Genomic DNA, 20,540 nt, shown 5'->3' with positions numbered 1-20,540 from the left:
TTCTTCATAAGGAAATACCCTGGATGGTACCTAGCTTGGATGCCTCCTTCCTGCCTGATCTCTGATCTCACCCATTACCAGGAGCAGCAGCTCACAGTGCTGTGATCAGGGGTAATGCTGCAGCCCCGAGCACGTCCCCCAGCAGCAGCTCTGAGACAGGAGCAACAGCTCCGCTTGTGTGTGGCTGCTGCAGGCACCCATGAACACTGCAAGGGCACCTCAATGTTAGGATGCTCTTGTGTGGCTCTTGTTAATTCAGAGGCTTGTGCAGAGATGGAAAAAGTAGTGGCTGGTGGGAGGGACACCTGGAGGGCAGGACTTTGTTGGTGAGCTGCTCTGCTGGCTCTACAGGGGTCTGTGCAGCTCAGTGAGGTCTGCGAGCATGCTGGGAGGGTGGCACAAGGGGACCCCACCGTGCCAGGCCCCCCAGACTCATGTGAGCCGGAGCAGATCCGTGCCTCCAGATGGATTTTCCCTCACCAAGGACACAGCAGCAGGGAGGGGGAACAGCCTGGGGTGCCCACACTGTGTGGCTGGCACAGCACCCAGCTCCAGGTGCCCATCCCCAGCCCAGAGCTTCTGAACCCACAGCTGAGAGGTGGCTCCAAGACAGGCACAGTTGTGGCAATCAGGGCATGTTTATTAATTATACACTCAGGGAAAGATGGTAGGTAGGAAGGAAAGGTCTGATCGGCTATCTGCCAGCGGGAAACAGCAGGGATGAGGGGTGTGCATCCCACAGGCAGCTGCAAACGTCCCCGGATCCACCAGTCCAGATGGAGTCAGATGAGGAGGGATGGCTGGAGTTGTTCCTCCTTAGGACAGGTTGCAGTGAGGCCTAGGAGCCTCTGGGAGGGGAAAGAGGAGCTAAAGTGAGCGGAGCAGCTCAGCCAGGCACAAGGCACCAGCACTTGCTGTGGCCAGAGCTGGGGTGGCCACTGGTGCAGGAATTGCCTGGCGGGGAAATGAGAGGATCTCCTTCCCCCAGGATCCTGTCCTTTAGGAAGGCCCAGGGGAGATGTTAGTACCCGAGGGGATCTCACTTCACAAACAGCAGCTGTGCCAGCTGCTGGCAGTCATGGATGGGCTTTGAACCATGCTGAGCCTCCAGCAGCTCGGCAACTTCCTTCTGGGTCTCAAAGAGTCACCTGGAGGGCTGGGGACAACTACAAAGACATGCATGTCAATAGGTGTGTGCATGTTCTCTTTCAATACCTCCCAACAACAGATCTGTCAGCCTGCAGCAAGAAGAATGTAACCTTTAGGTCACGTCTCCAGTTATGAGCAAACAGCACATTCAGCTCTCCTCACAGCACATCCCTGAAGGCAAACAAGGCTGGGGCTCAGCAGCGCCAGGAAAGAGCACTCGAGGGTGTGCGGGCAGCCCCAGCCCGTGCTTTCCCAGGCAGACACCCTTTCAAGTGGCATCACCCAGTAACTCTCTGGCATGAAGATAGGGCTGTTGTCACCTTGGCAGAGCCTGGCCAGGACAGTGACACCCATGAGAAGGAGCAAAGTGCTGCACGTGGGGCAAGCACAGATGGGAGGGGAACCAGCCTTGTGCCTCCTGGGGAGTAAGGAGGAAGAAAATGGGCCAGTGCCCAGCCCAAAGGAGGTAAAAGCTGAGGTAATTACCTGATTTGTTCATGCAGGCTGAAAGTGAACCCACCAAGGGAGCAGGCACGGGTGCATCGTGTGTGATGCATGCTGGGGACACGATGCAGGTTTGGGAAGGGGTCTGCAGCAAGCCTTTACTTGGCCCCAGTTGGGCTCTGCACCTTCCTCTGTTCCCTGAAGTTTCTGCAGGGAGAGTTTTGTCAATAAATTTCCTCGTGACTTGGCTCAGGATTATTTAATGTAAGCAACTGGATCTTTTAACTGAGCTATTTAAAGATGGCATTGCCTCTCCCAGCAAAGCCCCTGTCCTGCCCTGTGCCCACCTGCCCAGAGCCTGTGCTGACAGCTGCCCACTCCCCAGCTGCAGCCCAACCGAGCCCTGCCAGCCCCAGCACTCACACGGGCTCTTTGCTCAGGGAAAGTGCCAGGGAACGGGTTCTCCTGCCTTCGCTCGTGCTCATTTCCTCCCAGGACTCATCCACTTCTCCTTCCAAGAGGAAGGTGAATGACTGGGTGAAGCAGGTGAAGGGGAATGTGTCCTGGCCCCACTCATGGGTGCAAGGTGCTGGGTTCCTCTGGGGAGGTTGCTCCAAGGCCCCGTTGGAGTGACCATGGCTCCTGGAGGGACCGGGACCAGATTCCTGTGCTGAAGACAATGGGTGGGACCACGGGGCCACATGCCCCTGCAGTGGCACACATCCCATGTACTTGAATGTGTAACCCTGCTCACCACATTCACAAGGTGTCCTCTGCTCTCAGAAGCTGTGCTGGTGGACACGACAGCACCGCAAGGCTCTGCGCCTGGAGTGTGGCCCCAGCTGCGTCCCAGCTCCCTGCCGCGACGTGCACCAGGCTGGGTGCAGATGTGGGGCACTGCCACCCATCCCTGCTCCCCACAGCCCAGGGTGCCCTGCCGTGCACCACAGCCATGCACCGCTGCCTCAGCGTGGGCCCACGAGGTGTGTCCTTCACTGCCCTTGTGCCCACATGGATGTTGTTATGTGACCTCTGGAACTTTGTATTTCCTACTGATCGACCAGGAAAAGCAGCCTGAGGAGTCACTCAGCCCTGCTCGGGGGCAGGAGATGGAGGGTCTGGTGTGTGGGGGTGCAGAGCACTGCATGGAGGAGCTGGGGGCAGTGCCTCTCTGTCCTGCCTGGGGATGAGTCCCCTCTGCTCAGGAAAGCCCTGCCTGGAGGCTGTGCAGACAGCAGGGGATGTCAGATCCAGGAAGGAAGCAGACACTCAATCACCCTCTTCCAGAGAAACTGCCTGAGTCCAAAGGGTGTGTGGTAGGTGGAGATAGGAGCAGAGGAGTAGTGGCACCATTTGGGCTCAACGCAGCCCACCAGCAGCATGTACCAGTGCAAAGGAGGCTGCCAAAGGGTGACTGGCCTCAAGGTCTGAATTCAGAAGCAGAGGACCCAGGGGATGGCCAAGCTTCCCGTTTTGTAGGGTGCTGCTTTGGCTTCAGTGCACACAGCAGGGCCCCCAAAACCACCACCCCTCCAGCCACAGGGAAGGGTGCTCTGGGAAAGTTGAATCATGCATCGACAGCTCCCCCGTCCTGGCAACTCTCTGTTTGACTCAGCTGAGATAAGGCAGCTGGGAACTGAGTCCTGCTGCAATCAGTCTTGTGATAGCCGAGTCACACACAAGGAAGGGGTGACCACAGCCCCAGACAGGCTAAGCAGACTTCCTTCTTCCTGGGCTCTTGTGTCTCCTCTGGCAAAGCTCACCGAATGCTGCTGAGATCCCTGGCAGGGCCCCCCTCCTCTTCCAGTGTAATAATCCTTCTCATCTTAATAAAACTTCTAATCAAGTCACCTTCCACTTTGTGTGTGGTTGCAGAGCAGTGGATACTGGAAACATCCCTCTCACCTCTTAAAGACCTTGTAGAGACTTGTAATGGAAGGATTAAGAATGGTCAGAGCAAGGAGAGAACAGAAATGTGTGTGTAAAAGCACCAGAGGAGCAGGGGAATAAGGGTTAAATGGGTTAAAAGACAGGCATGAGCCAACAGCCGCAGGACTCCTATGCGTGATTTCATTCAAATGAGGAGGAGGAACTACCTGGGCAAGGATAAGTTGTCAGGAAGATGCAGAAGGAGGCTGAGCCATAAATACACACATAAATCAAACATGACTTTTGCTTAAGGCTGATGAGGTTTGAGGCAAAATGAGGTTGAGAAGACCTTCAACCTGTGTCCACTTCCAAAGGATATAAAAGGTGAGCCCAAGCTGGGTTTGGTGCCAGCAGTGGAGGAGCCCACAGCCACAGTGAGGACTCACAAGCCAGCTCCTGAACTAACAGGTGAGCTGAACTTTATTGTAAAATAAAATCACTTTTCCCTTCTACAGTATCTTACAGTGGGGTCTGTTGGAATTTCCCATGTCCTTCTCTGTTTGGTGCAGTGTTTCTTTTCTTCTTCCTGGACCTGATCCTTCCCACATCAGTGAGCTGGGCTGGAGGGGCTGTGGGACCTGGAGGACCATTGTGAACCCCCATGGTTGTGCCAGGCTTCTGGGGACAGGCTCCTTTATCCTCAGCTCCACTGTTTTTTTTTCCTAATATTGCTGCTCTCAAGGAAAGACCTGACTACGCACCAGGACTTTTGAGTTTGAGATAGTGTCACCCCCAGGAGAACTTTTGTGGGTGCTCTCCTCATTCTTGCTGACCAGGTGGACGTGTCCAACCACCTTTCTCCTCTGTGTGCTTGCAGGCGCCTTCCCACAATGTTTGCTAACAAAAAGCTCTTCACCACCACCCTCCTCGGGGTCCTGGTCACACTCTCCATCATCGCCCTTGTTCTCAGCCTGGTGAAGATTGAAGATGTTGCCCTGCCACCCACGGTCAAGGTGAGGCCATAAGAGGGTCCCTCAGCAGCCACCCTGGGGAGGTGAGCAGAGACAACGGCTAGTCTTCGGGGTTAGGAGTGAAGAGGGTGCTGGCACCTGCTGTGTATCAGCTGGGTGGGCATTTTACTTTCATTCTCAGCTGCAGGCAGAAGAAATACAGCCTGGGCATATGGGAGTCAGGTCACTGCATGCTGGGCTGCCTCTGGCTGGCTCCTGCCCTTCATCTGAGGCTGCGTCTCCATGCCCTGCCTGCGGGGCAGCAAGCACAGCCATATCATGGCTCCTGCATGGCATTAAGAGCTTGCAAGTCAGTGAGAAACAACTGACAGCAGGCTGGGGCCAGACTCCTTGCCAGGCAGCAGAGGGAAGCCTTCTCTGGAACCTGCTGCGTGCTTGATGTGTTATGAAGAAGCGGGTGGGTAGGGCAGAGTCCCTCCATGTGGCCTTTGTCCCCTGGCAGCCTGGCATCTTGTTGAGGCTGCTGGAAGAGGGGTGCAGGGTCCCAGTGGAGCCAGAGTGCTTTTTGGGGAGGGTGACGTGGCTGGGTGCTCCGGGACAGGTGTGGCTCTGTGGGGCTGGGTGCAGCAGGGGGGGAGCAGGCGGATGGGGAGCTGCTGGCCCCGAGGTGGGGCAGGGCAGATACAAAAGGCATTTAACAGAAAAAGAAAATAAGAAAGCATGAGGAAAACACCAAGAGAATGCTTGTGTGAGCTGGCATTGTTGAACAGAGCTCAGCAGAGGCAATTAAAAGCCCCTCAGGGAGAGATGCCATGCCATGTGCTGGCAGATGTGTCCTTCACTGCTGCGCTCTGTCTGGGGTACATTCACCGCCTTGCAGTGGTGCTTTTGGGGCATCCTCGGGGCTGAGCACCCTGGCAGGGACAAGGGCAGGCTGCTCCTCCCTCCAGCATGACGTCTTGGTTGTTCCTTCCAGTACGGGATGGTGTTCGATGCAGGCTCATCCCACACCTCTCTGTTTGTCTACGAGTGGGACTCAGACAAGGAGAATGACACCGGTGTGGTCAGCCAGACCTTGTCCTGCGACGTCCAGGGTCAGTATCCCCTGGGCATGGGCTCACAGGGCAGGTGGGGTGACCTGCTCTCCTGCTCTTTGCCCAAGCTGGGCACCCCCTCTGCAGGCTGTCACTGCTGGCACGGTGTCACCTGGCTGCAGGCAGGGGGCCCATAACTCCACTGTGGCTTCACTCATGGCTGGGGGCCCTCAGCACAAGGTAGTGCCCAAACACTTGGTGGGACTGAAGTGTCTTGGAGCTCCTCTGGAGTTTCATCCTCCGCCTGGGACCCAGTAACAAAACATGGTCAAGTGTTAAATGCCCACTCGGGGCTTGGCTGGGAGCACAGGTGCAGTGGGCCAGTACTCAGAGGTGGAGGAGCATAAGAGGAGACCTGGGTGAGCCAGGTCCTGCAGGACCAGGGGACCCTGACAAAACACCTGTTGTTCCAAGAGGTGACAGATGACACTGCCCTATATCCTCCTGTTCCTTCAACTCTTTCCCATCAGCTTGTCCCAGCCTGACTCTCTTCCAGGGCCAGGCATATCAAGCTATGCCAACAATCCCCTAAAAGCCGGTGATTCCCTAAAGGAGTGCCTGGATAAAGCCCTGAAGGTCGTTCCCGCTGAGAAGCAGAGAGATGTCCCAGTTTACCTTGGAGCAACAGCAGGCATGAGGCTACTGAGGTACTACTGTGGGGTACGGGGCTGACGGGGCAGTGGCACAGCATCGTCTCCTGCTCTCAGCTCTCCTGCTGCCTTGAGCCAGGCCGTGGGGAGCGGGAGGTGCCAGACCAGTGGGGACACACAGGTGGCTGAGCTGTCCTGGGTGTTTGGTCTGGAGAGGCTGCTCAGAGATGCCCGTTGGCAGCCTGGGACCCCACAGCCCAGGAGGGTTCTGCATCTGCCCAGATGAGCCATATGCCTAGATGGATCGGTGCTGGTGGGAAACAGGGCAGAGGCAGGAGGCAAAGGGGTTTGTGGGTCCTGACCTTTCCCCATCCAATATTAGCTCTCTTCAAACATCAACCTTCATTTCACGGTTTTTGCTTTTACAGTTGCACATTTCTAAAATTATTTCTGTGCCCTGGTAATCTGATCCCTTTCCAGGGAAGGAGCTGGGTCATAGCCTGAAGCTTACTCGCTTCAGAGAGCGAGCACAAACCCACAGTCCCAGGACACCTGCCCCACTCAGAGGTCTGAATCCAGCCTGGCACCTTCCTGACAGACCCCTGAGCTCAGCAGCCAGCTCTGGCTTTGGCAGGGGGTCAGTGGGTGGTCATATGTGACCCTCAGCAAGTAGCAAATGACAGTGATCTGAGTGATGCAGTGGACACACTGGAGGGAAAGGATGTCACCCAGAGGGAGCTGGACAGGCTCAAGAGGTGGTCCCATGTGTACAACATGCAGTTCAATGAGGCCAAATGCAAGGTTGTGCACCTGGGTTGGGGCAGTCCCAAGCACAAATACAGGCTGGGTGATGAGTGGATTGAGAGCAGCCCTTCGGAGGAGTGGGGGTGCAGGTGGATGAAAAGCTAAACATGAGCCAGCAGTGTGAGCTTGTAGCCCAGAAAGCCAACTGTGTCCTGCGCTGCTACAACAGCAGCGTGGCCAGCAGGGCAAGGGAGGTGATTGCCCCCCTGCTCTGCTCTTGTGAGACCCCACCTGGAGCCCTGCGTTCAGCTCTGGGGCCCCCAGCACTAGAAGGACATGGACCTGCTGGAGTCCAGAGGAAGACATCAAGAGGGTCAAGGGTCTGGAGCACCTCTCCTACAGAGACAGACTGAGGGAGTTGGGGTTGTTCAGTCTGGAGAAGAGAAGGCTCCAGGGTGACTTTATAGAGGCCTTCCAGTGTCTAAAGGGGGCTGCAGAAAAGCTGGGGAGGGACTCTTTGTCAAGGAGTTGAGTAATAGGGCAAGAGGGAATGGCTTTAAACTAAAAAGGGTAGGTCTACATTAGATATAAGGAAGAAATTCCATGCAATGAGGGTGGTGAGGCTCTGGCCCAAGCTGCCCAGAAGAGCTGTGGGTGCCCCATCCCTGGCTGTGCCTTGGGCCAGGCTGGATGGGGCTGAAGCCTGGTGGGAAGGGTCCCTGCCCATAGCAGGGGTTGGAACTGGATGGTCCTTTAAGGTCCTTTCCAACCTAAACCCTTCTTATAGTACTATAACTGCATGATTTTCTGATGTCCTATGTTATGTATCACATTAGATGAGCTTGTTCTGAAGGTCCCCTCTGGCCTTCAACACCATGAAGATACTTGAGTAGCAAAGGGTGGCAAACCACTATGTGACTGGGCTCAAGCTGCACTGGAAGGAAGAGGTCAATACGGCTCTTAGATTTGTGATTCTGCGCCAAGATGGTGGGACAGTTAGGATTTAGGCAGCAGAAGCTGTGTGAACTGCTCCCACAAGTTATGTAGCAGGAAACACCATTTCACACAATCTGCCTGTTGCAAAAAGCTCAAGTGAAAAGGCAAACTGTTTCTTGTGTTTCCTCTGCAGTACTGATGTAGTTGGGTATGGGTCCTGACCTTTGAATCCTTCTTAGGTTACGGAACAGCTCAGCTGCAGACCAGATCCTGGCCGAAATCGCTAAAACCATGCAAGAGTACCCTGTGGCTTTCCGTGGGGCTCGGATCATTACAGGAGAAGAGGAGGGAGCTTATGGCTGGATCACCATCAACTACCTGCTGGAGTCCTTCACCAAGGTGGGAGACAGGCAAAACACCCATTCTTTTGATAGCACAGAAGGAAGGGTCTGAGTTAATGGCTTTCAGCACTGGTCTGGAGGCAGCAGCCAGTTATCCTCTGACTTGCCCCCAGTGAAAGAGGCAAGAAATCAGGAATGGGGGTGTTCCTGATAAAAACTGTGGGCACCACGTAGACATGGGGTCTCTTAGGGGTCATACAGCCCAACAGAGACAGTTTGCTCCTGACGAGATTTTCCCTCGATGCCCCAGGAAGGTGGCACTGGGAGGTCTGTGCTTGGGTTCCACATGTCACTCTGAAGGAGGCTGGAGCCAAACTTGCTTCCTGCCGTCCTCGCTCCCCGCACTGCCACAGCTGCACACAGTGCTGGCTAACGGAGCCTTTCTGTCCTTCCCCTGGCTCTGATAGCCCACAGCCATCTCTCCAGAAGAGCAGAGGTCCACCCCCTCCAAGTCAGGTCCCCTGCAGCCCTCTGTGGGGCACAAGCGACCTTGAGCCCAGAGTCCATGTCTTGACCATCAGACGGTTCAACCTCTGTTCTCTCCTGGCTCTGAGAAACATCCAGGCTGGTTGAGCTGGGAAGGCAGTGAGACCTCATGCACAGAAAGAGACAGCTAAGACACCACACCCAACACATTTAGTAACAAAACCCCACTGATTTAAATGGATGACAATTTTGCTCAGGGCAAGTAATTGCAGCCGTATCCCACTCCTCTTCCTCTCCTGTTTGTCTTGGCAGTACTCCCCCAAAGCACACACATGGGTCCGTCCAGAGGCAGCCAACATTTTGGGGGCACTGGATCTTGGAGGAGCATCAACTCAGATCAGCTTTATCCCCAAAGGTTCAGTTATAAACTGGAATGAAACCTCCAGGTTCATGCTGTATGGGTATAACTACAACATCTACACACACAGCTACCTCTGCTACGGGCAGAATGAGATGGTGAAGCGCCTGGCAAAGGAGTTAATTCTGGTGAGAGGGGAACAGGGGGGTAATCAGACTACTCTCGGGATACCAAGCACAGGCTTGTTAACATATAAAAAAAGAAAAGATGATGCTTTTTCAGAGAGGCATCAGCAGGGACTGAGAGCAGGTACAGAAATGGGTAGGGAGGTGTGGGGAGGAGCATGTGAAGCACCAGAAGGGGAGGATCAGGAAAGATCTTCTGCCTATATGCATCTGCCTTGCAGGAGGGTGCAGAAAAGGCAGGATCAGACTCTTCTCAGAGGTGCAAAGTGACATTGCCACAAGCTGGAACATGGGAGCTTCTGACCAGATGCAGAACTTTTTCACCCAAAAGGGTAGCCAAATATTGGAATAGGACCCAGAAATGCTGTGGAGTCACCACCCTTGGAGACATTCAAAACTTTTTGGGACAAGGCTCTGACCAACCTGATCTGGTTGGTGATGCTTTAAGGAGGGGGATGGCACAGAGTCCAATAGCTGCCCCCTAGCCCCAACTACTCTGTGAATGTGTGGGCCTGAGAAAAGACAACCAGAGACATTGCTCAGGACACTTTTGGAAGGTCAGAGGGGAAGAGGGTCTTCATGGAGTTGCACCTTGCCTGAGGTTTGTTCATGCTGCATAGCCAGGAAGGTCCTATGTGGTGTCCCTTGATGCTGGAGCTGGAGTAAGAGCTGGGGTAGAGAGTCTGTGTGTCCCAGACCATAGAGCAGCTCACTGGGTCTGCGGTGTCTGTCTGCCTCCGTGGGAGGAGGGTATCATGCAGATTGGAGCTTCATAAAGCAGGGGGAAGAACTAGTGCTAAGCTCAGGCTGGGACTGCAGGCAGACAAGACCAGGATTAAACAGCGTGAGGGCCATTCCCTGCTGTGGAGGTGGGATATGCCTGCACCATGGTCCTGGAGGGAAGCCACCCAGGATGCCCACCAAGAGGTTTGGAGGAGGCTGAAGCCTTCAAATCACAGAATTTTGCTATTCCCAGGAGTCATCCTCCAGCACACGAGTCGAACATCCTTGCTACCCCAAAGACTACAATGAAACCATCTCGCTGTCTTCCTTCCACACCAGCCCCTGCACCAATACGAGTGACCCACGCCTGTCCCCCAGTGACAGAAATGTGACCCTGGAGGGCAGGGGCAATGCCAGTGGGTGCCTGGTTGCCATCAGGAAGCTCTTCAACTTCTCCGCGTGTGGCCAGAGCCAGGACTGCACCTTCGATGGCGTCTACCAGCCCCCCATCAGCGGGCAGTTCTTTGTAAGGCAAACCCTGTCCCCCCACTTGCTCAGCTGCACGTGTTCCCCGGGCACTACATTGTCAGGCTGTGCCCTGTGCCACTGTCACCTCCCCACAGCAAGAAGCACCCACATTGCTGGTGCCTCAGGGCACACCAGGGCTTGCTGCTGGTGGGTTTTCCAGCCAGAGCTCCACATGGGACCATTTTAATAAGACAGGAGCTTAGTCAAAAATAAGTTTTCAGTAAAAATAAAAAGGGCAGGCACACAGAGCCCCAGCCATCATCTCTGCTGGGACAGGGACAGCGATGCTTAGGGCTGTGCAAGGGTGGGACAGACCTGGTGAAGCCACCCCTGCAGGCAGTTGTGCTCTGGGGGAGACAGGGCAGCTCCCCCTGGGGGGTTCTCTCACGGTAACACATCAGCAATTGTACCTCTTGCCTTTCAGGCCTTTTCTGCTTTTTACTATAACTTCAAGTTTCTCAACCTGACCGAGGGGCAGTCGCTGGCTACCGTCAGGGAGACCATCGAGCGTTTCTGCACAAGGAGCTGGGAGGACGTATGTTCCTCATGATTGGAGCTGCTCTGGGGCAGCTGCACAAGAAAATGGGTGGGGGGACTGCCCCAGGGAGAGGCTCCCTGATTGCTGAGCTGTGCCCTACACAGTGGAGCCATCCCTGGGCTCTGGGTGGGAGCCAGGACCATCCTGAAGCTACCCTCAGGGGCCCTTTTTGCCCATACAACATGGGGAAAGGGGCAGGTCAAAGCAGCATCATGTCCCCATCATCACGGGAGCTGGGATGGAGGTGGGGATGGAGACCTGGGGGAGGGTGAGAGGATTCAGCTGCTGGGGAGGCGTCAAACGGGGATGAGTAAGGTCAAAAGGTGTGGTGGGACCACCACAGGGCAGAGAGCAGGAGCCCCTTGCACAAGGAGGCTAAAATGGGAGCATTTGGACTGAGAGAAACTCCATTCAGTATGTCTCTGTACTTTCATGTGGGGATTAAAACCTCCTCAAAGGAGTTGCCCTCTGTGGACAAAACCAAAACACCCGTATAGCCCTGAAGTCTCTTTGCATGCTGGTGGTTGTGGAGCCATTGACCCTTGAGCAGGGCATTGTCCCTGAATGGAAATGACTTGCAAATAATTTCCCTTACTCTCTAAACACCCCCTCCCAGCTTTCTTCCAGCTACCCTGAAGAGAACCCTGAGAGGCTGCCCAAATACTGCGCCAACGCCAACTACATCCTCACACTCCTCCTTGATGCCTACAAGTTCAACGAGAGCAGCTGGAACAACATCGTCTTCCAGATGAAGGTGAACGGCGAACCTGGCCGGTGGGTGGGGACAGGGGCAGCGCAATGCTAACTCAGTGTCCCCTCTCCTCGTGCAGGCAGGGAGCGCCGATGTGGGCTGGACGCTGGGCTACATGCTGAACCTCACCAACATGATCCCGGCGGAGGCTCCGGGGCTGCTAAAGGGGCAGGCTCCCTCCCTGTGGGCTGCGGCCGTCGCCTTTATCACCCTCACACTGGCCTTGGGGCTCGTTGCCCTGCTCCTGCTCTTGCGCGTGTAGGAACAGGAACCTCCAGGGCACAGAAGAACCAGTGGCTGCCCCATGGGACTGTCCCCAAACATGAGGAGAGGCACTGCAGGAGGTTTTCAGATGAGTCTACACGCCGCAGCCATGCCGATCTGCCTCCTCGCACCGCCACGCCTGTTACAGGTCCGGCCTGCACCCACCAGCCGGAGCGTGGGGCCGGGCAGAGCGAGCCAGGCCACGGAGGACCTGGGTGCCAGACCGCCAGCCTGAGGCCACAGGCATGTGGCCGGGTGCTTCCTCCAGTGCTGGGTCTGACCATGGTCACCAATAGCCAGGAGGGTCCCTGCCAGGTCTGGCAGCCTGAGGGCATGCAAGGCTCTGTGGTGTCCCAGCTGGCTCTCCTAAATACCCATTGTCTGGGCTCAGCTGATGGCCTTGGAGGTGAAAGACAAACTGAGCAATCCAGAGCCAGAAGGGTGGTCCATGCCTCTCCACAGGGTACATCTCCTTTCCTCTCCCCTCCTCATCCCTCTCTTCCCTTCCATAATGGGATAAAGGGATCGCCGTTCCCAAGCGCCTTCCCAGACACCAGGCTGTCCCACCAGCACAAGTCCTGTGCGCTCTGGGTGTCAGGCTGTGACTCCAGCAGGCTGCAAATTCTGCCTTGACCTGCACAGGGCACTGAACTGGGTCCTGCCCACAGCTGTGTCCTTGCCTTTGCCTTTGGTCCTGCTCACTCCTTATCTGCCCTGTGCATGATTCATTGTGTTATTTGCCGGCAGCACATTTGCCTCCCAGCAGCACAGAGCTGACATTTGCTGTTTCTGCAGAGAGGCAAGCACCCAACCACTCCTGTTATCCAGAAATAAACATTGCAAAAGGCAGCAAAGACGGAAATGCTTGTTGTATTGCTCCTGAGCCGATAAGATTTTATTGCTTCCATGTCCCAGGTAAGGGCTGGTTATGATGATGACAGGAACTCAGGGGAAAGGGGACAGAACGATGGCCCCAGCCACAGGAAGCAAAATCCATCCCCTCAGCACTGCCCAGTGCTGCAGGGAGCAGGGTGCTCGCCCCATGCAGTGCCCAATGGACCTTGTGGGGGCACCAGGACAAGGACATCTTCCAAGAGCTGGCGTTCCCAAATCGCCTGGGTGCTGGAAAGGGCGAGATAGCTGCCTGGCACAGACACAGGGCACAAATGACAAAAGATGGACCTTGTGTGGGAAAACACGCGGGGCTGCTCCCATGCATTGTCAGTCCAGACTTCAGTAAGGCCTTTGGCACTGTCCCCCATAAGATCCTCATAGAGAAGCTGTTGAAGTATGGGCTGGATGGGCAGACTGAGGTGGATTGAACAGCCACACCCCTGGAGGGTCATTAGCAGTGTGCCCCAGGGGTCAGCTCTGGGTCCAAACGTGTTTAACAACTTCATTAATGATCTGGATGAAGGGGCAGAGTGTACCTTCAGTGAGTATACAGCTGGCACAAAATGGGGTGGCATTGCTGATGCACCAGAGGGCCCTGCTGCCAACCAGAGGGACCTCACCAAGCTGGGTGAATGGGCTGGTAGGATCCACCTGAGGTTCCCCAGGGAGAGAGGTGCAGAGTCCTTCCCCCCAGGGAGGAACAACCCCTGCCCCAGGATGTGCTGGGGGCACCCAGCTGGAAGCAGCCTGGGCACCAAGCTGACCCTGAGGCAGCAACCGGCCCTCCCTCGGGACAAAGAAGGCAGGGAATGGTGCCCTGGGCTGCATTAGGGAAAATAATACCCGCAGGTGGGGGGAGGTGATCCTTCCCCTCTTTCAGCACTGCTGAGTCCACCCCCTGAGGGCTGGGTCCCACTCAGGACTCCCCAGAATAAGAGACCTGGAGCAAGTCCCCCAAAGGGCTATGGAAATAAGCAAAGACCTGGAGCCCCTCTGCTGTGAGGAGAGGCCGAGAGAGCTGGGACTGCTCAGCCTGGGGAAGGGGAGGCTCAGGGGATATCTCATCAGTGCCTAGAAATGTTTGGAGGGAGGCTGCAAAGTACAGAAGCAGGCTCTCGCCAGTGGTGCTCAGTGCCAGGACAAGAGGCAATGGGCACAAACTGGAGCGCAGGAGGCTCCCTCTGAACACCAGGCAGCCCTTCTGTGCCGTGCGGATGGTGGGACACTGTCACAGGCTGCCCAGAGAGGTTGTGGAGTCTCCAAAACTGCATGGACATGGTGCTGGGAAAGGAGGAGGCCTGCTGGAGCAGGGGTTGGATCAGAGGGACCCAGAGGTGCCTCCAGCCTCAGCTGTGCTGTGATTCTGTGACTCCCCACCTCACACAGCTTCCCAGACCTGGGCAGAGCCCAGGCCAACTTTCCCCCATGGCCCCAACATCCCTCTAGGTGGCACCTCTGTCCCACCTGGGGTATCTGCTGTAGGTGGCAACCAGCCCTGCGATGATCCTATTGCTGCCAGACACCCCTTCTCTCTTCCTGGCCGCTCTGGTCATAGCTGCCCCTCATCACTACTGTTTGCAAGCCCCCAGTGCTGAGCCCTGCCCCGCACAGCCATGCCCTTTCTCCTAGAGGCTTCTTCAACCAGCAGCAAGGGGAAAGAGAAACCACACAGCACACAGTTACAGGGCGTTGTTTTTTTTTAAAGGCCTGTTCTGCTTCCAGTTCACCAGGCCATGACACAGGTGCCCCACAGGTTCACAGCCCTGGGACATGGGGCCCATTCCCCCACTGGCAGCTCCTTGCACAAGCTTGGCAGCAGGACCAGGTGGCTGCAACAGCCTCTGCATCCAGCACTGCTAGAGGCTCTCATAACCAGCGTAGTTCTTCTGGTAGCACACAGCCACAAGCAGGCAGAAGGTGAGAACCAGCATGACGGCCAGCAAGACTGTGGCTACTATCCAGTTGCTTCTTGGGAGCCCTATGACATTCTGGGGGATCTCCGGGGGAATCATGTTGGTGAGATTGAGCATATAGCCCAGAGTCCAGCCCACATCTACATTTGAGACCTGTGCAGACAGAGAAAGAAGAGGGATGTGAAGGGCTGCAAAGTATCAGGCAAGCCTAGATGTGGGTGGTGGACTATGCCAACCAATCATCCCCAGTTCCCACACCCAAGTGTGGCAGAGCAGGGTGGGCACAAGCATGCAAGCTTAGTGAAGCAGCTGCGAGGTAAGGTGGCAGCCAGGCCCTTTCCTACCTGCTGGCAGAAGTGGATGTTGTGCCACGTCTTGTGGTTGAATTTGTAGCCGTGCAGCAGGAGGGTGAGGGTGTAGGAGCTGGCGGCGCAGGAGTCACGGAGGTGGGTCCTGTTGGCAGTGGGGAACTCCTTCTGCAGCTGTAGATGTGGAAGAGCAAAGGGAGGCAGCCAGTGGGGAAGGGCCCTGCAGTGCAATCAGGAGCAGCAGCTGTGAGGCTGCAGGCTGCACTCCCACGTCTCTCCCTGCCCAGAGATCTTTGTGCTCTTTCCAGCTCCCTCCAGCTGCCCTTTTCTGCAGCAGGGGACAGACAGGCTGTGGCAGGCCCTCAAGCTGCCCAGTGTCCAGGCTGGATGAAATACAGGCAGGGGCCAGCAGCAGCTAGGCAGGATCTTACCTTCTTCCAATTCCTGGTGCAGAATTTCCAGAGAGTGTCATTGACTGAGCTCAGGGACTGCTCTCCAGTCAGGTTCAGAAAGTGAAGGCTGTAATAAAACCCTGAAAACGCCTGTGGGTGTTTATGACCAAAAGGAGCAGGTTAGTGAAGGCCCAGGTTTTCCTGCCACCCTCCACTCTCACTCTGGGTGCTCTGTGGGTGTCCAGGGGGCACACCACATAGGGTGCTGCCTGCTGACCAGCTTGAATGAAGAGAGCCCTGAAGACTCTGGAAATACAGAATATGGTAGTCTGTTTGGCACACCAGTGAGCACCCTGCATGTCTCCATGCATCAGGAACACCCCAGCTTTCAAGGCATCCATTGTCACTGGCACTATTCACTTTCCTCCTCCAACAGGCTTCCCAGAGCCTTGGCCAGCCTCTGGTGCCCTAAAGCCCCACACCCACACCACCACCGTGGGGCCGGAGGCTCCTTACAAAGAACTGTCCCCGCACAGGCGGCTGATAAACCCCGTTGAACCCGCACGTCCTGTTGGTCTCACAGCTGAAGTTGAAGAGTTTCTGCATGGCAGCACTGCACGCCGCCGGGTCCCCTGTCCCCGTTACCATGAGGACCTGTGCGGGGCTGGGTGTGCTCGGTGTGGGGACACAGGGACTGTTGTAGAGCTCTGCCATGGTGATGTTCTCCTGGTATCCCCTGGGGTAGCAGGGGTGCGATATGTGCTGGGAAGATAGGTTGCCCTGGAGAGAGAGAGAGGCATTAGCATCACTCTGGCACTGAGGATGAGGATGGAGAGAAGCAGGCCACAGACAGTGCCTGTTTCCACACCCAGACGCAGGCACCCTGCCTTCATGCAGGCCCCACTGCTCATGAGGTCTCATCTAACACCATGCTGTGAGCTGCAGGCACAGTGCTGTAGGCACAGCCAGGGTGTGCCATGTCCCAGTCAGGGATCAGCTACAGCAACAGCTGCATGTCCAGGGCCTTGGGGTTTTGTGCCCTGTGCTGAGTGTGCACCCATTTTGTCCCCATTCTTCCTTTGTAGTGTCACCAGACTCAGAGGCAGAGCCAAAGCTGAGAAACCACTTAATCAGAAAAGAAATGCATGTTGATTTCTGTCTGCTAACATGCTCTGGATGTTGCCTTTTGCCCATTATTGTTCCAAGCATCATGAACTGGCATTGAGACCTTGTCCCTCAGCCATGCTACAGACACGAGGGTTACCCTGAGCAGCAATGACACCTCCCTCCACTCTCCCAGCACCTGCCTCTGAAGATCACCCTATTCAGACTCCTTCTCATAAACCCAAGTTATTCCCTACCAGACATATGCTAAAAAATCCCACTGTGTCTTCCCCAGCCTCATGGCACCCAGTGGGTTCCCTCCTCCACGACTCAAGTCCTTCTAGCAGCTGTGACTGAGGCTGGGCTGACACAGCCCCGCCATCAGGACAGGGAAGGAGAGCGGGTGGGCAAAATGCCCTGGGACAGGACCCCGGGCACCAGCTGCCTTGGCAGTGCCTGTGGTCAGGCACCAGGTGTCTGACTCCATCTGTTTCATTCCTGCCCTGGTGTTGGGACACACCTGAGGTGGCTCCTGTGCAGGTGGCCCCATTGCATCTGCTATCCTGACTGCTGCTTGCACAAAGGCACCAAGCCCCCTGGTCATAACACCCAGCACACGTTGCCTGCCCAGCTCAGTGAGATCAGGGCTTTGGCTGCAGGAGAGCACAAGGCAGGAGGCAATTACCTGGTGTAAAGATGCCATCAGCCTCTTCAGGGCTTGCATTTGTCCATAGCAGAGGTAACTGTGGGTGTAAATGGAGTAGTTGGTCCCGTACAGTCTGAGGAGAGCTCTTGTGTTGCTGTCATCTATGGTGGTCCCAGGAAGAAATGTGATCTGGGTGGAAGCCCCACCAAGGTCCAGAGCTCCAACGGTATCCTCCACTGGTGGGTGGATCCACTTGCCTGTGAAGGAATGCTGCCCCAAACCAAGACTCACTTACAGGGCGCACAGATCCAGTGCAGGGTGAGCACAGGAGTATTGGCTTCCCAGCCCAAACTACAGCATGACAGAGAGGGGACCCACAGTTCACTGGCCTCACAGCCTTTAGGGCTCTTCCAGACACTGTGGGGGCTGATGCGGCTCCAGATTTCCCTGTTTCACCTTCAAACAAGGACTGACCCCAAGGGACCCTGACCCTGGTGCCCAGAAATACTGAGGATGCTCCATCAAAGCAGGATCTCCCAGCACAGTGAGACCTTCCCTCCCCTCTGCCCTCTCACCATCCCACACCTTGATGAGTGTCTCCAGCAGGTAGTTGACGGTGATCCAGCCGAAGGAGCCTTCTTCGTTTCCTGTGAGGATCTGAGCTCCACGGAAATCCACAGGGTACTCTCGAATGGCCTTGGTGACCTCAGCGAAGACCTGCTCAGCTTTTGTGCTGTTTTGCTCCCTGCCAAAGGAGGGAGGGAGAGCATGGTATGGGCAGAAAATGTGTAACAACAGGGTCACTGGTTCCCCACCACAAATGGGTCCATCAGAGATGCCAGCCAGGAGGGCAAAGTGTCCCTTCAACCTTGCAACATAACCCCTGAGCCCTTCCCATCACTAATAGCCCTGTCCCATTGCTGCTTTCACTGGAAAGCAGGCTTCGAGGGTTTGGGGCAGGGCTGTGGAGGTGCGTAGCTCCAGGCAGCGCCAGTACCTCAGCAGCCGCATGCCCGCTGTGGCCCCCAGGTAGACGGGGGTGTCCCGCTGCTGCTCTGCAGGGATGATCGTCATGGCCTTGTCCAGGCAGGGCTTCAGGCTGGCTCCAGCCCCAGTGGGGTCATCTGCGTAGCTGGAGATGCCAGATCCTGCAAGAGAGCACCCCCTGATGGAGCCAGCCCAGGAGGGATGAGATAGCAGGGGACACGTCCACCCATCCTACTGGCTCAGGGAGCTCTCAGCCTCCCTGGCAATACTCAGAAGTCTCAGTCACTGCCCAAAACTCTGTGTTTTGGGCATACCTAAAAGACAGGTACTGACCCAAAGAGCAGCTGGGAAACACAAGCAGAAACTCAGCAGAGACACAGTAACATCACAGTAACATTTATCTGAAGAGCTCTTAGGAGGCCTTGTGGAAACATGTAGACACACTTTAAGTCATGAAAGACACTGTAAAGAGATGTTATGGGAAGAGCTAAAGAATTGGTTGCACTGAAGAAGACTCAAGCTCTACACATCCAACACCCAAGGCCACGAGATGAAGCATAACACCTGGCTGCAAAACAAGACCGGTTCCACGAGCTGTGCTAACTGGGGGCCCAATTTCTTCCCCACCTCTGGGCAGCCTCTGGGCACCTCACACTGATATTCTGGGGCTCCCTAAACCACAGCCTCTCCCCCACAACAGTTTAGTTTGGTTCCTCTGGGCCATCTCCTCCTGGCACAGGACAGGCTGTAAGACTCAGGTCGCCCACCATGCTGCAGGAGTTAGGGACAGCAACCTGGGGCAGAGGGGCAGACCTGTTCTGGCACACTCACCATTCACGGTGCAGGTTTCCACCTGGCTGACAATGCCTGTGCCATTCTCCTTGTTCGCAGGCCACTGGTAGATGTAGAGAGCCGTGTGCGTGGAGCCAGCATCAAACACCATTCCGTACTGGGGAGGCAGAGGGGACACGAGGTGGCAACGTTTTTGGGGCTGCACCGTCATGGGAAGTCTCGCTTCCTACGTGAACCCACCAGCAGCACCAGGCTGCACCCTCAGCCTCCCCTCCCCTTCCCTTCTAAGCCCCAGACGTGGCCAGCCAAGGCAGGCACTGCAGGGCGAAGACAGGCAGGGCGGCTGCAGGATGCGCGGAGCAGGGAGGCATCCCAACATGTGCTACACAGCTCAGCCAGAGCTGCTGTCAGACCTGCAGCCATGGCAGACCTCACAAACATTCGTGATTTTTAACAGTCTGCAAAAGCCCGTCCGAGATGACAGCAGAAAGCAGCAGGAGACAGAGAAGGAAAGCCCCGCGCGGCCCAGAGGTCCGACACCAGGGAACAGCCTGGGTGGGGACGGCGCAGTGCTGAGGAAGGCCGCCCTTCGCCTTCCCCTCCTCACCACGGAGATGGGACCACGGTGCGGGGCCCGGCCTGCCCGGCCCTGCCTCTGCTAAGCCCGGAAAAGCCGGGCCGGTCCCGGGCAGAGCCGGGCCGAGCCGCGGAAGGGGCTGGCGGCCGGTCCTGGCCCCGGGCACCTACTTGGTTCCTCGCGGGGAGGGCAGCGTCCCTGTCCGGGGCCAGCAGCAGGAGGAGGACGGCCGCCACCAGCACCGCCAGCACGACCAGCGCCGCTGCCGAGCCCCAGCGGCCCGGCCCGGCCCGGCCCGGCCTCATGGCGCCCCCGACGGGCTCGGCGAGGCCGCCCCGGCCCACCCCGGGGCTCGGCAGCCGCGCGGCGCCTCGGGCGGGGCCCGCGGGCAAAGCGAAAGCGGCGGGGCCGCGGGCGGCCTGCGGGGGGGGGCTGAGGGGCCGGGGCCGTGGGGCCGGGCAGGACCCTCAGCACGGGGCTGGGGCTGCCCGGCTGTGGGGGCAGACGGGGCCCCGACTGGGAGAATGGGATGCTGGCGGTGGAGCCCAGCTGTGGGGACGGAGAGCACCCTGTGCACGGGGACTGGTCCCTGGCCGTGGAGACAGCTGGGTGCCTGGCTGTGGTGGCAGGTCCCTGTGGTGGCAGGTCCCTGGCAGTGGGGACAGGTTCCACTGTGTGTCCCTGGCCATGAGGATGGGTCCCTCCCCCACCTGCCGGGTCCCTCACGTTTCTGCCCTGGGCAGCTCTGCAGCTGGGGTGCAGGGTGGCAGGCTTGGCCCATGCCTTACCCTGCAGCGTGTTCATGCAGCAGGGGTGGGACAGGCATATCGGTGGGGCAGAAGCCCCTCTCCCAGATCTCAGCTGCTGTCTTTGTCCTGGTGGCTTCCTCGAGGTGCAGAGGAGAGGGCTGGAGCTCTTGTGGGAGTCATGGAGAGCTGAGCCCTGCCGAGCCCCGC

The 20,540-nt window shown here is 56.8% G+C and overlaps 2 protein-coding genes across 8 annotated transcripts; one reads left to right on the top strand and one right to left on the bottom strand.

Moving 5' to 3' along the window:
• Positions 1-698: 698 nt before the first annotated feature.
• LOC137842770 (ectonucleoside triphosphate diphosphohydrolase 8-like) lies at positions 699-20,495 on the bottom strand. Of its 5 annotated transcripts, none has more exons than XR_011089205.1 (9): positions 19,755-19,969; positions 19,047-19,164; positions 18,226-18,376; positions 17,814-17,973; positions 17,268-17,498; positions 15,995-16,258; positions 15,518-15,628; positions 15,123-15,306; positions 699-1,156 (listed from the first exon to the last, which is right to left on the bottom strand). XR_011089205.1 is itself a non-coding variant. In XM_068657251.1 (9 exons), the coding sequence occupies exons 1-9, from the start codon at positions 19,887-19,889 to the stop codon at positions 1,145-1,147; spliced, it is 1,320 nt and encodes a 439-aa protein (XP_068513352.1). In that variant the 5' UTR covers positions 19,890-19,967; the 3' UTR covers positions 1,130-1,144. The 5 variants fall into 5 exon arrangements, 3 of the variants coding, with proteins under 3 accessions (XP_068513352.1, XP_068513351.1, XP_068513353.1); XM_068657251.1 differs by having other exon boundaries at positions 1,130-1,156; positions 15,123-15,260; positions 19,755-19,967; XM_068657250.1 differs by lacking the exons at positions 699-1,156; positions 19,755-19,969 and adding exons at positions 14,545-14,931; positions 20,373-20,495 and having other exon boundaries at positions 15,123-15,260.
• Positions 3,309-12,836, top strand: LOC137842769 (ectonucleoside triphosphate diphosphohydrolase 8-like). Of its 3 annotated transcripts, XM_068657246.1 has the most exons (10): positions 3,310-3,930; positions 4,340-4,475; positions 5,410-5,527; positions 6,024-6,174; positions 8,037-8,196; positions 8,937-9,170; positions 10,144-10,416; positions 10,843-10,953; positions 11,573-11,710; positions 11,787-12,836. In XM_068657246.1, the coding sequence occupies exons 2-10, from the start codon at positions 4,353-4,355 to the stop codon at positions 11,967-11,969; spliced, it is 1,491 nt and encodes a 496-aa protein (XP_068513347.1). In that variant the 5' UTR covers positions 3,310-3,930; positions 4,340-4,352; the 3' UTR covers positions 11,970-12,836. The 3 variants fall into 3 exon arrangements, with proteins under 3 accessions (XP_068513349.1, XP_068513347.1, XP_068513350.1); XM_068657248.1 differs by lacking the exon at positions 10,843-10,953 and having other exon boundaries at positions 3,309-3,930; XM_068657249.1 differs by lacking the exon at positions 3,310-3,930 and having other exon boundaries at positions 4,343-4,516.
• Positions 20,496-20,540: the final 45 nt, after the last annotated feature.

This window comes from Anas acuta, chromosome 20 (genome assembly GCF_963932015.1).
Source record: "Anas acuta chromosome 20, bAnaAcu1.1, whole genome shotgun sequence".
Taxonomy (NCBI): Eukaryota; Metazoa; Chordata; class Aves; order Anseriformes; family Anatidae; genus Anas; species Anas acuta.
This window is presented reverse-complemented; position numbering and strand designations above follow the sequence as displayed.

Excerpts from the sequence above, each read along its gene's own strand:
- LOC137842769 (XM_068657246.1), top strand. The coding sequence starts at position 4,353 with ATGTTTGCTAACAAAAAGCTCTTCACCACCACCCTCCTCGGGGTCCTG. Across the intron at positions 8,197-8,936 it reads TGCTGGAGTCCTTCACCAAG|TACTCCCCCAAAGCACACAC; the intron begins GTGGGAGACAGG and ends TTGTCTTGGCAG. Across the intron at positions 11,711-11,786 it reads ACATCGTCTTCCAGATGAAG|GCAGGGAGCGCCGATGTGGG; the intron begins GTGAACGGCGAA and ends CTCCTCGTGCAG.
- LOC137842770 (XM_068657252.1), bottom strand. The coding sequence starts at position 19,889 with ATGAGGCCGGGCCGGGCCGGGCCGGGCCGCTGGGGCTCGGCAGCGGCG. Across the intron at positions 16,259-17,267 it reads TGATGGCATCTTTACACCAG|GGCAACCTATCTTCCCAGCA; the intron begins GTAATTGCCTCC and ends CTCTCTCTCCAG. Across the intron at positions 15,629-15,994 it reads CTGTGCGGGGACAGTTCTTT|GCGTTTTCAGGGTTTTATTA; the intron begins GTAAGGAGCCTC and ends AAACACCCACAG.